Source organism: Zeus faber (genome assembly GCF_960531495.2).
Source record: "Zeus faber genome assembly, chromosome: 1".
Classification (NCBI taxonomy): domain Eukaryota; kingdom Metazoa; phylum Chordata; class Actinopteri; order Zeiformes; family Zeidae; genus Zeus; species Zeus faber.
This window is the reverse complement of record NC_137193.1, coordinates 5,735,882-5,751,480: the sequence shown is the minus strand read 5'-3', so window position 1 is coordinate 5,751,480 and position 15,599 is coordinate 5,735,882. Positions and strand designations below refer to the sequence as shown.

The 15,599-nt window shown below is 44.6% G+C and overlaps 1 protein-coding gene across 1 annotated transcript; it reads right to left on the bottom strand.

Moving 5' to 3' along the window:
* Window positions 1-1,338: 1,338 nt before the first annotated feature.
* On the bottom strand, window positions 1,339-4,141 carry LOC307230363 (chitin synthase chs-1-like; the record flags this gene model as incomplete). Its single annotated transcript, XM_080000687.1, has 5 exons — window positions 1,339-1,475; window positions 1,572-1,772; window positions 2,619-2,760; window positions 3,842-3,875; window positions 4,089-4,141. The coding sequence occupies 5 exons, from the start codon at window positions 4,139-4,141 to the stop codon at window positions 1,339-1,341; spliced, it is 567 nt and encodes a 188-aa protein (XP_079856813.1).
* Between the last annotated feature and the right edge of the window lie 11,458 nt (window positions 4,142-15,599).

Sequence of the window (15,599 nt, the reverse complement as noted above, 5' to 3'; positions counted from 1 at the left end):
CTGATCCGTGGGGGTCCGTGAGGCATGAGTGGGGGGACTGAGAGGAGTTGTTGTGAGGATGACCTCGGTGACCTAGAGGCAGAATATGGAAGGCAGATCAGTAATGTATTATGGAGCTAATCAATTTAGGGCTTTAAAAACAAATAGTGAAATTTTGTATTTGATGGCAACCAATGCAAATGCACCAGAAGAGGAGTAATGTGTGACATTACCTTACTCCTGACTTTGTTCCAGTTAAATATCTAGCAGCTGCATTTTGAACCATTTGCAGTTGAGAGTGGGGGAATGGGCCAACCCCATGAACAGGGAATTATAGTAGTCCAGCAGGATGGATAACTGTTTCCAGGTCTTTATGAGATAAAAAGCATGTTTAGGCTACGGTTCTAAGCTGATAAAACCTGCCCTTCACAGCACTCCTGACTTGTTTGTTAAAATTTAGAGAATCAAAAAAAAACAACAAGATTTTTAACTGCAGGCTGGTGACAAGGCTTGGAGGGCCAAATATAATTACTTCCGGCTTGCTTTCAATTTGTTGAGAAAGTTCCTCGCCATCCAGCATTTGATGTCATCTAGGCAGTTAAAGAGGTCCTCTAGTGAGCAGGCGCTGTCAGGTGTAATCGGTAGGTAAAACTGTGTGTCATCTGCATAACAGTGATACATATTGTGCTTCTCCAGGTTAGAGCCAAGGGGAAGTATGTATAATGAGAATAAAAGAGGCTCTAAAACTGAGCCTTGGGGGATGCCACATTTAATGGGAGCAGGGGATGAAGAGAGAGAACAGTTTCCTATTCTCACTTTTTGTTTCCTCTCAGGTAAGGAGGTCAACCATTTTAACGCCAGACCGTGTAGACAAACTTCGCCCTCCAGGCGTTTGAAAATAATGTCATGGTCGATGTATCAAATGCTGTGTTGAGATCAAGCAGGACTAAAATGGCACATGAACCAGAATAGACAGAGGGAAGGATGTTGTTATGTACCTTCAGCAGAGCGGATTCTGTTCTTTGCATCGTTCTTAAACAAAAATGTATACTGTATAATACTACACTAGTATGTTAAGGATATTATACATACTATAGAATACTACTGTACAGAAGTATGTTAAGGATATTATACATACTATAGAACACTATACTAGAATGTTAAGGATAGTAAACATACGGTAGAATACTATACTAGTATATTAAGGGTAGTATACATACTTTAAAATACTATACTAGTATGTTAAGAGTAGTATACATACTACCCTGCTAGTATACATACTGCAAATTACTCCAACATATTGTCCCTATGGTAGGCCCTACAGTAGGGCCACTACGAATACAGCTTGATACTGACTCATCATGGCTTCCTGATACCGACCTGGTTGTAGAACTCCTTGAAGCCCTCTGGGGCGTTGGTGTAGGCGTCAGCAGCTGAGATGTACTCCACCCTCCAGCCCTGCTGCAGCAGCAGTGTGGACAGCCAACGGTCCTCACCTGGGGAGGGAGGGGCGTGCACAATGTGTGTGTTGGTAGAGAGGCAGCATTAGATGATCAGAGTGAGGTATATGTGACACACAGCGGCTCCACTACCTTGGTCGTACTGGATGTGGTGTCGTGCCTCTGTGGGCAGGGTTGTGTACCTCTTCATCACGTTGTCGTCCATGACGGCCGAGGCGCGGAACAGGCTGAAGCAGCCTGGACTGCACAGCACGCAGCCAAACACATGCTCTGCTGTCTTGTGCAGCCAGTGGCTGACAGCATACTCAAACTTCTGGTACCAAACCAGGGGACCTGATGAAAAAACACATTGTGTTAAGAGGACGATTTGGCGATCGTCCATATTAAAGGCACACGGACATTGCAGGCTATCAACCAGCCAGACTTATGGCTCAGAGTTACGCAGGAAACTCAGAATTATGGCTTTGTAATTGGGTTTATCCCAGAGAAACACATAAATAGTCCAAACTCATCAAATTCAAGAGGGACTCTCATTGGTCTGGTGAGTTGTCAATCAAACTGACAGGAGATTGCAACCTGGAAATGGTTCTGACCACACAAGGACGCGTCGGACTGCCCTATCGCACAATGTTTTTTTTGCACAAAGATGTTGTAGAGGCTTCCAGGATGGAAAGTTATGAATTGTACAAGTTTGGGTGTCCATTTTACCAGCAGTGGCCGGTCTACAGGGTGTTGACGATTCGAACCCCTTTACAGAAACTTTGTCTGAGAACGTTGGCGTCCGGACAGGATGTTGTAGCTCGTCTTCCCGCCAGCTACGGGGAAAAGTCAAAGTTATCGGTGCCGGCCCGGTTGGCTGTCACTATGAGCCAAGGAGTAATCTGGGATGCCAGCGCTCCTTTCCTAAGAGGGTTCGTCCGTCCATGTCAATCGATGGTCGTCAGGTCACGTTTTAATCAGCATGCTATTGTTCTGCCTTCGCTCGTCAGGTTGATTCCAGTTGGGACTCGTTCCGTGGAATGCCTGCTAACAGAGCCCCGCCCCAGCTCCCATGTGAGACGAGGGGTAGGCTAATGGAAGTGTCCCCGCTAGCCTGAGATCAATGCCAAACCCTGGGCTTTGGCCCTACGGGACAACAGGCCCCCCTCTTGTTACAAACTGCCCCTGCTCAGAACCAACCTGTCCCGGTGGGGTGAATCCTTCCACAGGCGGCTCCGATGAGGGGGTACTGCATCAACCGATCGACCAGCAGCATGACGGCCGGCGGATGGAAGTCGGTGTCGCCGTCCAGAGACAGGATGTAGGTGTTGTGCTTCTCTTTCTGGAGAAATAACACAAAGCGATTAAGCAAGGTGCGCACAAGAATGTTAAATCAAAATCAGAATGTTAAATGTAAAATCTAAATGTGAAATGTTAAAGTTGAATCTAAATCGAAAAGATAAATATAAATATTTATGTTAATTCTAAAATCGAAACGTTAAACCTAAATCAAAATTTTAAATGTAACGTGTCGCCTTAATGTTTAGAAAATATGGAAATAGCCACCGCTCCTTGCCTTGCCTGTCATGATCCTCTCCTGCCTTGATTCCCTGTCTGACTCCCTCTGTCTGTGTCTGGTGTCACGTCACATCCCTGTCTCTGCACACCTGTCCCAGGCAGTAATCTCACCACCTGTCTCCACCTTCTTCGTCACTCCCCTTGTATTTAACCTGGTCCTATTCACTCTGTCGTTGTCTGTTCCTCGCACGTCTTTAACGTCTCTGCATGCACAGCCCCGCCTGCGCCACTCACTCTCTCTCTCTCTCTCTCTCTCTCTCTCTCTCTCTCTCTCTCTCCCTCTCTCTCTCTCTATATATATATATATATATATATATATATATGATATATATAGGTGTGTATGAACTGACAGTAAATACAAGGACAAAAGAATTGAGGTAGGATGCAAGGCGAGGAGTGTGGGCTATTTCGATATTTTTGAAACATTTAGGTGACATTTGGATTTAACATTTCTATCTGTCATTGAGATTTAACTTTTGGGATAATATGTATATTTAACACTGAGATTTAAATTAAAAATTTAGATTTTACATTTAGATTTAATATTTGACTTATTTTTAATTAGCTCAATGTGAGTGAAAGTGACCTGAATATTTATAATATATCTGCTAGAAAATTTTAAACCAAATCTTTACATTTGGCACCTCTGAGATCTCAGCTATCTGAAAGTACAATGATGGAAAAGTGTACGTGGGATCCTGTTCAGCCATGCATGTATGCATGTATGCATGAATGTATGTATGTACACTGTATATGCCTACCTTCCTCCAAGTAGGCTGTGGTAATTTGAAACACAGATCGGCGAAAGCCCCAAATTACAAATCTGTGAAAAACTTGTTTCAGACTCTCATGCAAAAGGAGGCGGCCTGGAAGGAGCTGCTGGATGCCCGGGTGCAGCGGAATGAGCTCATAACTGAACCTTGAAATGGCACCATCTTGAAATGGTGACAGGTCCAATGACAGATGACACTGTTGCTGACAGTAGCCATAGTAGTAGCACTACTAGTACTTACTACTATGAGCCATGGCGTAATGCTCGCCTTAAATCCCAGACCCTCTTACAACAGTTTTATCCCTTTTCGTGTAACTCACCGGAAGATGGAAATGATAATCTTCATTATCTCTTCGTAGGTCTCGTGCCACATGGTCGCACAGAAATACACTGTGATCGGCTCCATCGGCTTGTTACTTGAAATGACAAATAACTGCCAGTCATTTTTGTTTACAAGTAGAATTGTTCACCACAGTCGAGGAATGTACTTAACTCTGTTAAGTACAACTAATTAACTAACAATTAACTCATTTGATGTTTTTTCGATTGTTGCATTGACTTGATTGATTTACAACATAAAAATATTGTAATGGAAGACAAAAAGTAAATCCTCACCAGAAGTTTTCTGACCCGTGCCTTTTAAATTGTATCATAGGTTCACCCAGCTTCCTTAAACATAACTTTGGATTTTATAACATGGAACAAAAACCAGTGTTTTGTTTCTATGTTATAAAAGACAGACAGACACACACACACACACACTTACTAATAGCGTTTCCCACTTTCAGTAATATTATAGCGTGTGTTGAGGAGCAGGGACTGCTCCAGAAAGGCTCCCTCGTAAATGCGTTTGACAAACAGGTCGTCGGTTCTCTGAATGCGGTGCAGATTGAGGAACCACAGGTGGGCGGTGGCGAGTACGAGGCCGAGCCACCAAGCCGCTGCTGAACCTGCGGGAAGGTTATGAGCAGAAGAACAGTGAGCCGTTGAACAGTGAACGTTGCATCCAGGAGGTGGTAGCTTACTCCAGCGTTTCCCAATGCGGTCCTCAAGTCTGTCCATGTCCTGTAGGTTTCAGCCCCAACCAACGTCTATCACACTGGATTCAGTTAAGGACGCACGTTCTCATGATCCTCGTTTGAGTTGGAGTTAAAAGTTCTACCCAGTTTTTGTGTCAACCAATTTTATTTGCAATAACACAGAGGTATGACTAATGAATGAAATCAGCCGGCAGGAGCCAAATCATGGCAGGACTTTAACTTTGTGAAGCTGGAATAATCAATCTCTTCCCATCGCGGTGTATCACGCTGTATGAAACTGGCTCTTACCCTACAACCTTAGTATCGTACCTGTCAGCAGACCAATCTGAGCTGGCTGGTCCAGGTCCAAGTTGCACAGATTGTGTGTAACATCAAGTACAAGCCTCTGGAACACGCCGCTGCCCAGGCTGTGGTTTCTGCCATGCACCGCTTGGGAACAGTACTCTGAAAAGGTGTAGCCGTCACCGGCACCGAGGTTCGACCTGTTGTCTCTGAAGTAGACAAACACCGGGGTGAGGAACAGAAGCAGGACGCCCAGGGAGGCGGCGTACAGAGGAAGCATGAAGGAGCGGCGCAGGGCGTGCATCTTGCAGGCCACCACCGCAAACCAGTGGCAGAGGGCCGAGGAGATCAGCTGGACCCCGATGAGGATCACCACAACTCTGCGCACAGCAGGAGGGACGGAGAGGATCGTGGTCCAGTCCCTTTCGGACATATGGACGTAGGCTCCCAGAACAATGGCGGTCACCGATATCCTGAGCAGGCTGCACATGATGTTTGTGACAGTCTGGGAGCGTCGCAAGTCTTCAGACAGCTCCCTCAGGAATTTATATTTGCTGTTTTTGCTGATTAGACCAGTGTAGTTCTGCCACCAGGTGAGTGAAACCAGAATAGTTCCAGCAACGGCCAAGCCCGTCCAGATCCCCATCTCCGTTGTCCCCTCTCCATTTCCAAAGTACAGTACATAAAACAGAACATGACCCGTCACAATGAGGATAAAGGCAAAGATGGAAGGAACCAGGAATCGTTTCCTCGTGCTGTGCGTTGCATTCCCTGCCGTGCATTGGGCTGCAATTTGGAAGATGGTGGAGAAGATGGAGATGCCGTTCAGCAACATGACATTAGTCACAATGTCCAGGAAGGGCATGGCCACTATGGCGAGGAGTGCGGAGCCCAGTGACACCAGGAACTCTATGAACAGAAACTGGGAGGAGGATGGAGGGAAAGTAGTGAAAGTTTTACCTTTTGTCATCATTTATGATAGGCTACTTGACTGTGATACTTGAAGTAATGCAAAAGGAATTTTGAACAATCAAAGGACAGTTGGTCATTGTGTAATTGATCTATTCATGATATTCTCCAACTTTTATGAATGTGATGTGTCTTTAACACCTTTAATAAGTGCTGAGTGATTATCACAGCAGGAAGCAGCCCTAAATGCTTTTCTGTGTGACTGAACATTTAATCATTTAATATTTTCAAATATGCTCCATTGAATAGAAACAGGAAGGCCGTCCCGGGACGTTCAAAGCAGCTGGCAGCCGTTTTTCTGAGCCTTTAGGCACACGTCAAAGCAGTATGAAAGTGAGTGATGGTGCTGTTAGACCGGTTTCAACTCACCAGAGCAGCCGTCCGCTTTTTCGGCAACTTTGAGCTCTTGAACGCCGCCTTCCAGATGCTCTTGAGGAGCAGCAAGACGGTGGGCGTAACCAGAGCACAGCTGACACACAGCAGCGCCACCGGCTTCTGCTCCGCCGGCACGGTCTGGTTGGCGTTACCAGACAAGGTGACGAGCAGCAGGAAAGACGTCTGAAGCGGAGACCAAGAGTCAAGGCGAGTCAGGCTTGTTTGTGGAGGGATATATAAGGTTATGGTCACGGTGTACGGGTTGTGTGTGTATCTCGATGTGGTGGTGCTTCAACTGGACCGTGATCTACTCTAAATGATTAAGTATCCGTATCCCATACTGGCAGTTGAGTGAAGACGTGTCAGTGTTTGTGTTTTCTACCACTAGAGAGAGCACTAGTCTATCATAACCTGACCGAATCTCCATCTCCACCTCCTAAAGAGCTGGTGCAAAGTTGATTTTTAGCTCAACCCTTTCCTTGCCCGGCATTATTTTATTTTGAACACTCCAGGCTTCCGCAGAGAGAAGGACCAAAACCAACGACTGACTTTTTTTTTTCACTTTAACTTTTTCATGAACTTGACTTTAGTTTACTTTGTAAATATGCCAACTTTTTTTTTAAATATCTCACCATACACTGAGTGAGATGTGGCATCAGCAAAACAGGTCTTGGTAAAAATGTTTGTATCCGTATTGTTTTATTGTAATATAATATATAATAACATTTGTAATAATATTCAGCGACGATTCTTTAATGGAGTGCAACATGACACGTGCCTCGAGGAGGTTGTTTTTACGACTCTATTCAAGACTGTCGGTTTCAAGAAGGACGACGCAGACTGTATTAACTTCATCAAACACCATTAATTGAAACGATAGCTTTAAAATTTTATTTTTTTTTAATAGCTTTTCTCTCATGAAACACATGTGTTAATCAATGGAATTGATAGATCTTGATGTAGTGCTACAAATTTAATTACCACTGAAACACGAAAAACAGTCTATCTAAAATTATCTCATTGAGAAATGTATGATATAAAATAGCTCACCCTTTATTATTATTCTTTCTTTTTATTCTTGCAATGATGGCATTGATGGGCTTGAAGATTAAGTATTGAATTGCTGACATGGACTGTGCTATTTAGCATTTGACAAATAAAACCTTTACATTTTTGAACCTTTTTTAATAAGCTGGGATAGCCTCTAGACCCCTGTGAAACCTCAACAGGAATAACCAAATGATCAAAACAGACAAATTAATTATTGAATGGGTAGGTGGATGATCGGGTGTAGCAATGAAATGTGCCTTCAATTCTCTGTTCATGCACCTTACTGCATACGGCCAAGCCAAACACCAGGGTGGTAACCAGGAGCAGCAGCAGCGCGACGAGCAGCTTAACTAGTTTCCAGGGAGTGTGTTCATCTTTGATCCCCGGCACCTCTCTGAACGTGTCCCAGGGACGCCAACTGTGCAATGGAAGGAGACGGTCTTACATTCAGGTGGTTATTACAGCGGGGACACAGCGCTCTGCTTGCTTTTAATCTGCCATGCAAAAGAACAGTGGCCACATGGTCAGTGCGATGTGGCATCAGCAATATTTTTCTGGTCTTGTTTTTATTCAAATATAATGATACATAATAAATAACATATATATATATATATATATAATAACATTCAGCGATTATTCTTTCATGGAGTGCAACGTGACACATGCCGAGAGGCGGTTCTTTTATTATTCTATTCAACACTTTAGAATCTAATACCAATACCGTCTAAATGCTTAATGTCAACTTCAAGTAGGACTGAATTAATTAATCAAACAACATTTATTGAAACAAAAGCTTAAAAAAGGGAAACAACTACTTGTGAAATTATCATCGAAACACAAAAAACACACAAAAAGGGAATAAAAGATAAATTATCATAATCAATTATAGATTTAACTGATTCCTAAAATGTAATGCAGTTAGTGAATAAATATATTCACAGTATGTGTATATATATATATGTGTGTATATATATATATATATATGTGTGTATATATATATATATATATGTGTGTATATATATATATATATATATATGTGTGTATATATATATATATATATATATGTGTGTATATATATATATATATATATATATATATATATATGTGTGTGTGTATATATATATATATATATAGTATAAATAAACTGTTAGTTTGAGTTAGTTGCTAGGTAGTAATTAGTTTCGCTTTTATGTTTGGTTTAGTAACTATTGTGCATAATCTCCGGGTGCATTGCAAAGACATTTCACTGCATATATGTATAAATGTATGTATGTGACAAATAAACCTCTTGAATAAAAAAAATTATAAAATAAAATGAATAAATTATATATATATATATATACATATATATATATATATATATATATATATATATACTTTATTTTCCTCGAAGAGTTTGGCTTATAAAAAGATTAATTTAAAAAAGACTCACTTTGCATTCCGAATCTCTTCATCCATATCTGTAGTTAGGCTTGCGTTGCACCCTTTGCAATGAAAGTCGTACACCCTCAACCACATATAAATGTCCACAGCCATGCCTAGCTGTTGACAACACCCACTGAACACCTGAAACACACCCTGTCAAGCATCAAACCAAGCAGAAGGGAGATTCATTCATCCATTGGTGTTTCTTCGAATAGTTATCTGTTTGGGCTATCCCATGCACCAAACTAACTATTTTTATTTTGCATGATTTTATTGTTCATATACCCTATCTACATACAGTATTGATACAGAATATGTATACATTTTACATGGACCATACTATTTACACAATATAAACCAATCAGCCACAACAGTAAAATCACCACTAATAACCACTTATATTGTGTAGCTCCCCTTCATGTTTCCAAAACAGCTCTGACCCATGGAGGCATGGACTCCACCAGACTCTGAAGGTGTCCTGTGGTATCTGGCACCAAGACGTTAGCAGCAGATCCTTTATGTCCTGTAAGTTGTGAGGTGGGCCCCCATGGATCGGGCTTGTTGTTCCAGCACATCCCACACATGCTCCATCGGCTCAGACCCTAACACCGGACATCCACATGATGTAAAAGAAAATGTGAATCATCAGACCAGGCCACCTTCTTCCATTCCTCCATGCTCCATGTGACGCTCACGTGTCCATTGCAGGCGCTTTCCGGGGTGGACAGGGGTCAGCATGGACACTGTGAGCGCTCCCATACGCAGCAAGCTGCAATGGACTGTGTGTTCTACACCTTTCTATCATAGCAACATTCACTGTTTCACAAATTTGTGCCACAGTTGGTCTTCTCTGGGATCGAACCAGATGGGCTAGACTTCACTCCCCATGTGCATCAATGATCCCATGGGTGCACATGACCCTGTCGCCGGTTCACTGGTTGTCCTTCCTGACCACTTTTGGTTGGTACTAACCATCGCATACTGGGAACATCCCACAAGACCTGTCGTTTTGGAGATGCTCTGACCCAGTTGCCTAGCATCACAATTTGGCCTTTGTCAAAGTCACTCAGATCCTTATGCATGAGCTTAGGAAAATGGACATGGTTCTTAACAACAACGTGAGGTGTGTGTGCGAGGGGGGTAGCTGAAGATCCATGGGAGGGGAGGGAAATTCCTTCTGACGGCAGGTTGATATTAATTACTTGTAGTGAATATATGCTGTCATTCCCTCCATCTGGGGAAGCCTTCATAACATGTACGTAAGTGTATAGGATTATCAAGCAGCCACATTTTAAAAGAAGGCTAAAAAACACAAACAGCGACTCTGATATTTTTCAGGCGACTTTGTAAAAAACATGGCCAAAGTCGCCTAATATAAGCAGACTTAGTAACAAAGCTTCTTCATTGGACTTCAGGAGCAAAGTGTGTGTGGACTGGCCGCTCGCATGACCCATTAGGATGGTCTTATCTTGGCACAAAATATAAACTTTCTCATTTCTGAATTGTTTTCACTTCGTAATGAACGCCGAAATTCTCTTTTGTAAAAACATCATGCCCTGTAAAACAGAAAAAATAAAATAAAAACCAGCATCTGTCTGCCTCTTTATTTAAAAACACTGACTGACAACCTGCAGATTAAAGCAACCCTTTAATTTCTGGCACAACATCAATAACACAGTTTGAACATTTCTTACAGGGTTGCTACACTGCTCCCCCCTTACAAAGTCCCTCATCCTGAGGGATCAAATAAAGTCTCTGAGATGACCCGGGGCCCGTATCAGTCTCTGGAGTCGTGATCCTGCTATTTGGCAAAGGTGACTCGGTCTAGTGAACGGGGCCATCCCGCTGACTAGCAGGGACCACGGCTGGAGAAAGGGAAGGACAGGGAGTGGGGGATGCAGACACAGCGAATCTGGAGAATTTGGGGCAGGGGCAAGGAGGCTCTTGTCCCCTGGTCGTCTGAGGCCAGCTCCCCTCGGCCTAAGTCAGTTGCTAGGCGTGGTGTTTGAGTCACTGTCTCTCAGGGATTGTGCCAGGGACTGAAGGCAATCAGAGTCCCCTCTGTATGGGGCCAAACTGTCCCTGTGCAGTGCCACCTTCCTCCCTCGGGTGGCAGCTATACCCTGTACACCACCTTACCCATCCTTTCCAGTACCACACAAAGCCCAACCCAGTGACAGTCCAACTTTTGTGATTTTTGTCTCAGGCGCATCTTCCCCAGCTGGTCCTGAGCAAAGGTATGGGCTGACTCCAACCAATCTTGGAGTTTACGAGCGTACTCTCGCCCTGGAGGAACTGCAGGGGTGTCAGAGGGCTTGCCAAATGTCACCTCTGTGGGTGTCCGGATCTCCAAAGGTGGCCAAAGGGGGCGAAGGGTTTTGGAGACTCCAAAATGCCCTGCCCCAGCGGTACCATGAGAGGTTTTGAGCACCGCCTCTCTCAGTGGTCTGGGGACCATCACCTGCAATCTTCTCTCTCCCGTAGCTGGCTCCTTCCAGGCCCTCTGAAGCACCCCATCACTCACCTGCATAGATTCAAACTTTACCCACAGTCCCTTATTTTCCATTGAACTCCCCGCCACTTCATCCCAAGGTGGCCTCTGTCGAGACTGTTGTGCTCTCCACTCAGCTGTGCCAATTACATTACATTACATTACATTACATTTCATTGGGCAGACGCTTTTATCCAAAGCGACTTTCAATTGTTCACAATTACCTGCATCTCCAGACAGACCAGCCCGCTCCCTACGTGCATGGGGCATAACTCCTCCATCTCCCCGAGAACCCTCTCACACGCATCTCTCCGCTCACAGTATCAGCATCCATCTGTAGCGCAGGGGCGTAGGGACAGGGCGTGGGCCTTGGAATGGGGAGCCCCGGCCCTCTGCACCAAATTCTCCAGATTCGCTGTGTCTGCGTCCCCCACTCCCTGTCCAGACAGTGAAGGGCAGGCCACAGAAATAGTACTTGAAGTGCCTTACCTCCATCACCATAGCCAGAAGCTCCCGATGAGTGACGCAGTAGCGGTGCTCAGCCTTGTTGAAAGTTTTGATGAAGTACGCCATCAGTCTCTCTCCTGATGGCCCCGTCTGAGCCAGCACCGCACAAACGCCAACATTGCTGGCGTCAGTATAGCCAGGATAAACAGTAGGGTAGGGTCTGGGGGAGTGAGGGTGGGGGACTCCATCAATGCCCCCTAGAGAGAGCTGAAGGCCTGCTGACACTCTGGTGTCCACATGAAACTCCTGTCTTTTTGCAGCAGACGGTACAGGTGGTTTGGTCCAGCCTCAGAGCTGAGGGGCATCTGCCAGTAGCCACTGCACAGGTCGAGTGAGGAGAACCAGGACAAACCGGACACCAGATTGGGTGACTTGTCGATGCGGGGCAATTGGTACGAGTCTTTCCTGGTCACATTGTTTAGGGCTCTGTATTCGACACAGAATCTTATCTTGGGGCTCCGTTTCTTTGCGATCATCACAACCTCCGAGCGTCTCCAGTGTCTATTTCATGCTGCACCAGATGTGTCAGGCCCATGTCACCATCTGTCAAAAATGTCCTTGAATTCTCAACACCTACCACAGCTCTTCCTGCTGCCAGGGCTCCAGCACATCACAGTTGTGTTCCCATATCTCCCTCACCGCCAACAATCTATCCATCTCTTCAATCATGGTTGGCTGGGCCAGGGGAAGGGGGCCCAAGCACATAGAGGGGAGTGTAATCGGAGAGGGGGGCTGTCTGTCAGCAGGAGTGTGGGGCATAAGGGGTGGGCTGCCAAGTGCTGATAGTGTGCAGTTCTCACTATAGGACTGCTTTCTCTCAGACTGTGTCTGCTCCAGCTCCCACAATCTCTCTTTCCAGAGAACAGCTCCAATGCCTCTGGCAGGGTACGGGGGTGTGCCAGTTGGATCTGGATGCGCAGCTCTTTGGGAGTTATAGCTTGCACAAACTGGTCCCTGGCGAGCTCGCTTTGCACTGCGGGGGCATGTGGGCACATGCCCTCCTTGACAGGGTATCAATGTCATTGGCTAACACCCGTAGCGACTCCCGGGTTGGCTACGCCTGCTATACAGTTCAGAGCGCTGGAGACCAGGTTGTTCACACCGTCCAAATTGCCTCTGCAGAGCCCCAACCAAAACCCCATAGTCACTTCTTTCCTCTGGGCTAAGTAGCAACAAGCATGGTAATGCATTATTCGTAAGGCACAACGCCAACTGCAGAGATTTATTGTCTTTCGACCAGCCCGTGGCCCCCGATAGCAGTTCCAATTGGGCGTGAAACGCCTCCCATTCAGCCTTACCGGAGTACTTTTGGCATTTTAAGCAGCACCTGATTGCCAAGGGCACCGCCATCTTTGTGTACATCTTTGCATAAGACATGCCTTAAATTGTCATCACCGCACCAGGGAGGGAATCTGCACCATGTGCTCCGCTCTGCTGGGGGTCAGAGGACCTGAATCCCACATCTAATGTAGCGTCGATAGTTGGTGACTTTCTGCTTATGTGGTCTGGTTGACTTCCCAGGGGTCACACTGAAACAGTATGTGTTGTTAGGCCATTAAGATTCCTACTGCCTCAGTCACTGATACACACCAATCATAGCGTGTTGGATTGCAGATGGGCGGGTGCATTCACATAGTGATGGTTGAAGTCAGTTAATTGGCCTAGAATTAATAACATAAGTCAAGTCAAGTCAAGTCACACTTTATTTATAGAGCGCATTTCATACGAGAGCAACACAATGCGCTTTACAAAGAAATACAAAAAAGAAAGAGAGAACGTAGTTGTCAGCCGGTCATTACAAAAGAATGCCCCTGAAACAACAGCAACAACAGCAGCAACAAGAGCCACAGAAACAGCAACAACAGCAGCAGCAGCAACATCGACACCAGCAGTAACAACAACAGCAGCAACGTACATGCAAAGACATCACCAGAACCTCTCACTGGAACTGGAAAGGTCACTCAGGTTAGAGATGGTTAAGTCGAGGTATAAGGTTACGTTAAGTTGAGGTATAAGGTAAGCGACAGTTAAGTTAAGGTATAAGTTAAGGGATTGTTATGACTAAGTATAATGTTCGAGATGATTAGGTTAAGGAATAAGGTCAGAGATGGTTAAGTTTAGGTATAAGGTTAGCAGCACCAACAACACCACCAACAGCAATAACAACACTAGCGGCTACTGTACCAGCAGCAACAATAGCAGCAACAGAAAACAGCGGCAGCAATAGTAGCAGCAACAGCGCACAAGCGAAGATGTCACTGGAACCGGAAGTGGTAGCTCTCACCGGAACCAGAAATCTCCTCATCTGTATTGAGTCAACAGTGTGTACCATCTCATCTCAACGAAGTAACGCACAGCAAAGATGTCACCGAGACCGGAAGTGGTAGCCCTCACCGGAAACGGAAATTTCAACTGTCTCATCTTAATCCAGTCACGATTCTTTAATTAGCGTCCCTAAATTACGGGTCAAGTTTTTCATTCTGACCTCGGGAGGGTGATCCTTTTGACTATCTCTCCGAAAACACACCCTTCTTATGATCCTCTCACTGTAATATCACAACAGAAACAACAACAACAGCAACAGAAATAGCAGCAGCAGCAACAAAAAACAACAGCAAAAAAGACAACAGCAACGCACACGCAAAGACGTCACCGGAACCGGAAGTGGTAGCTCTCACCGGACCCGGAGAAGTCATTCAGGTTAGAGACAGTTAAGTTGAGGTATAAGGTTAGAGATGTTTAAGTTAGGGTGTAGGGTTAGAGATGTTAATTTTAGCCATAAGGTAAGCGAGGGTTAAGTTTAGGTTTAAGGTTAGCAGCAGCCACAGCACCAGCAACAGTAACACACAGACAGACAGACAGACAGACAGAGACAGACAGACAGACAGACAGACGTCAGGTTTTTAACCTGCTTTTAAAAGTATTCAGTGTGGGGGCCTCTCTCGGGTCCCTCGGTAGGTTGTTCCCTTTACTTGAGACATAGATACAGAAGGCAGCTCCTCCTGCTTTAGAGTTGGTACGAGGGATAGTTAAAAGACCACTTGCAAATTACACTTCATTTGATTTTAAATTTAATTAATTTAAATTGAATTTACTTATACAAGTCATCAGACCATCACACCCAAGTGAGATTTTTGTCAAATGATGTTTTCACTAAATCTGCTTTTTAGGAGGAAAAAAAAAACTTATTAAAGAATAAAATATACTTTACATTTATATACACAGTAAAATGCATCTATTGAACCATGTCTTGGAGCAAGATTGTCTGACTTTTTTCATGTTACAAATAATTATATTTAAACCAATTCATTTGAATGGGGAGATTTTCACTTTAGAACGGGGGGGGGGGGGGGTATGGGGAAAGGACAGGGGTGCAGGTAGGTACACTAAAACAAAAACTAACCTGACCAAAGCATGCCACGAAAGGGGGGGGGGGGGGGGCATAAAATAAAAGTGGGATAGTGGTTTCTCTTTTTCTCTGAATGGTCTATTAAATTTAAGGTTGGGCGAGAAGAGGGATATAGCGTCACACCGTCAGTATGAATTTCATTCATTGATACAATTTAACTGTATGTAAAAATCAATGTTTCCACCCCTGGCTAAAAGATGTAATGTACCCATCAGCCAGTGCGGTAAACATTTCAATGATAACAGCGAGCTCCAGAGACATCACTGTTACACTTATGGCTAGT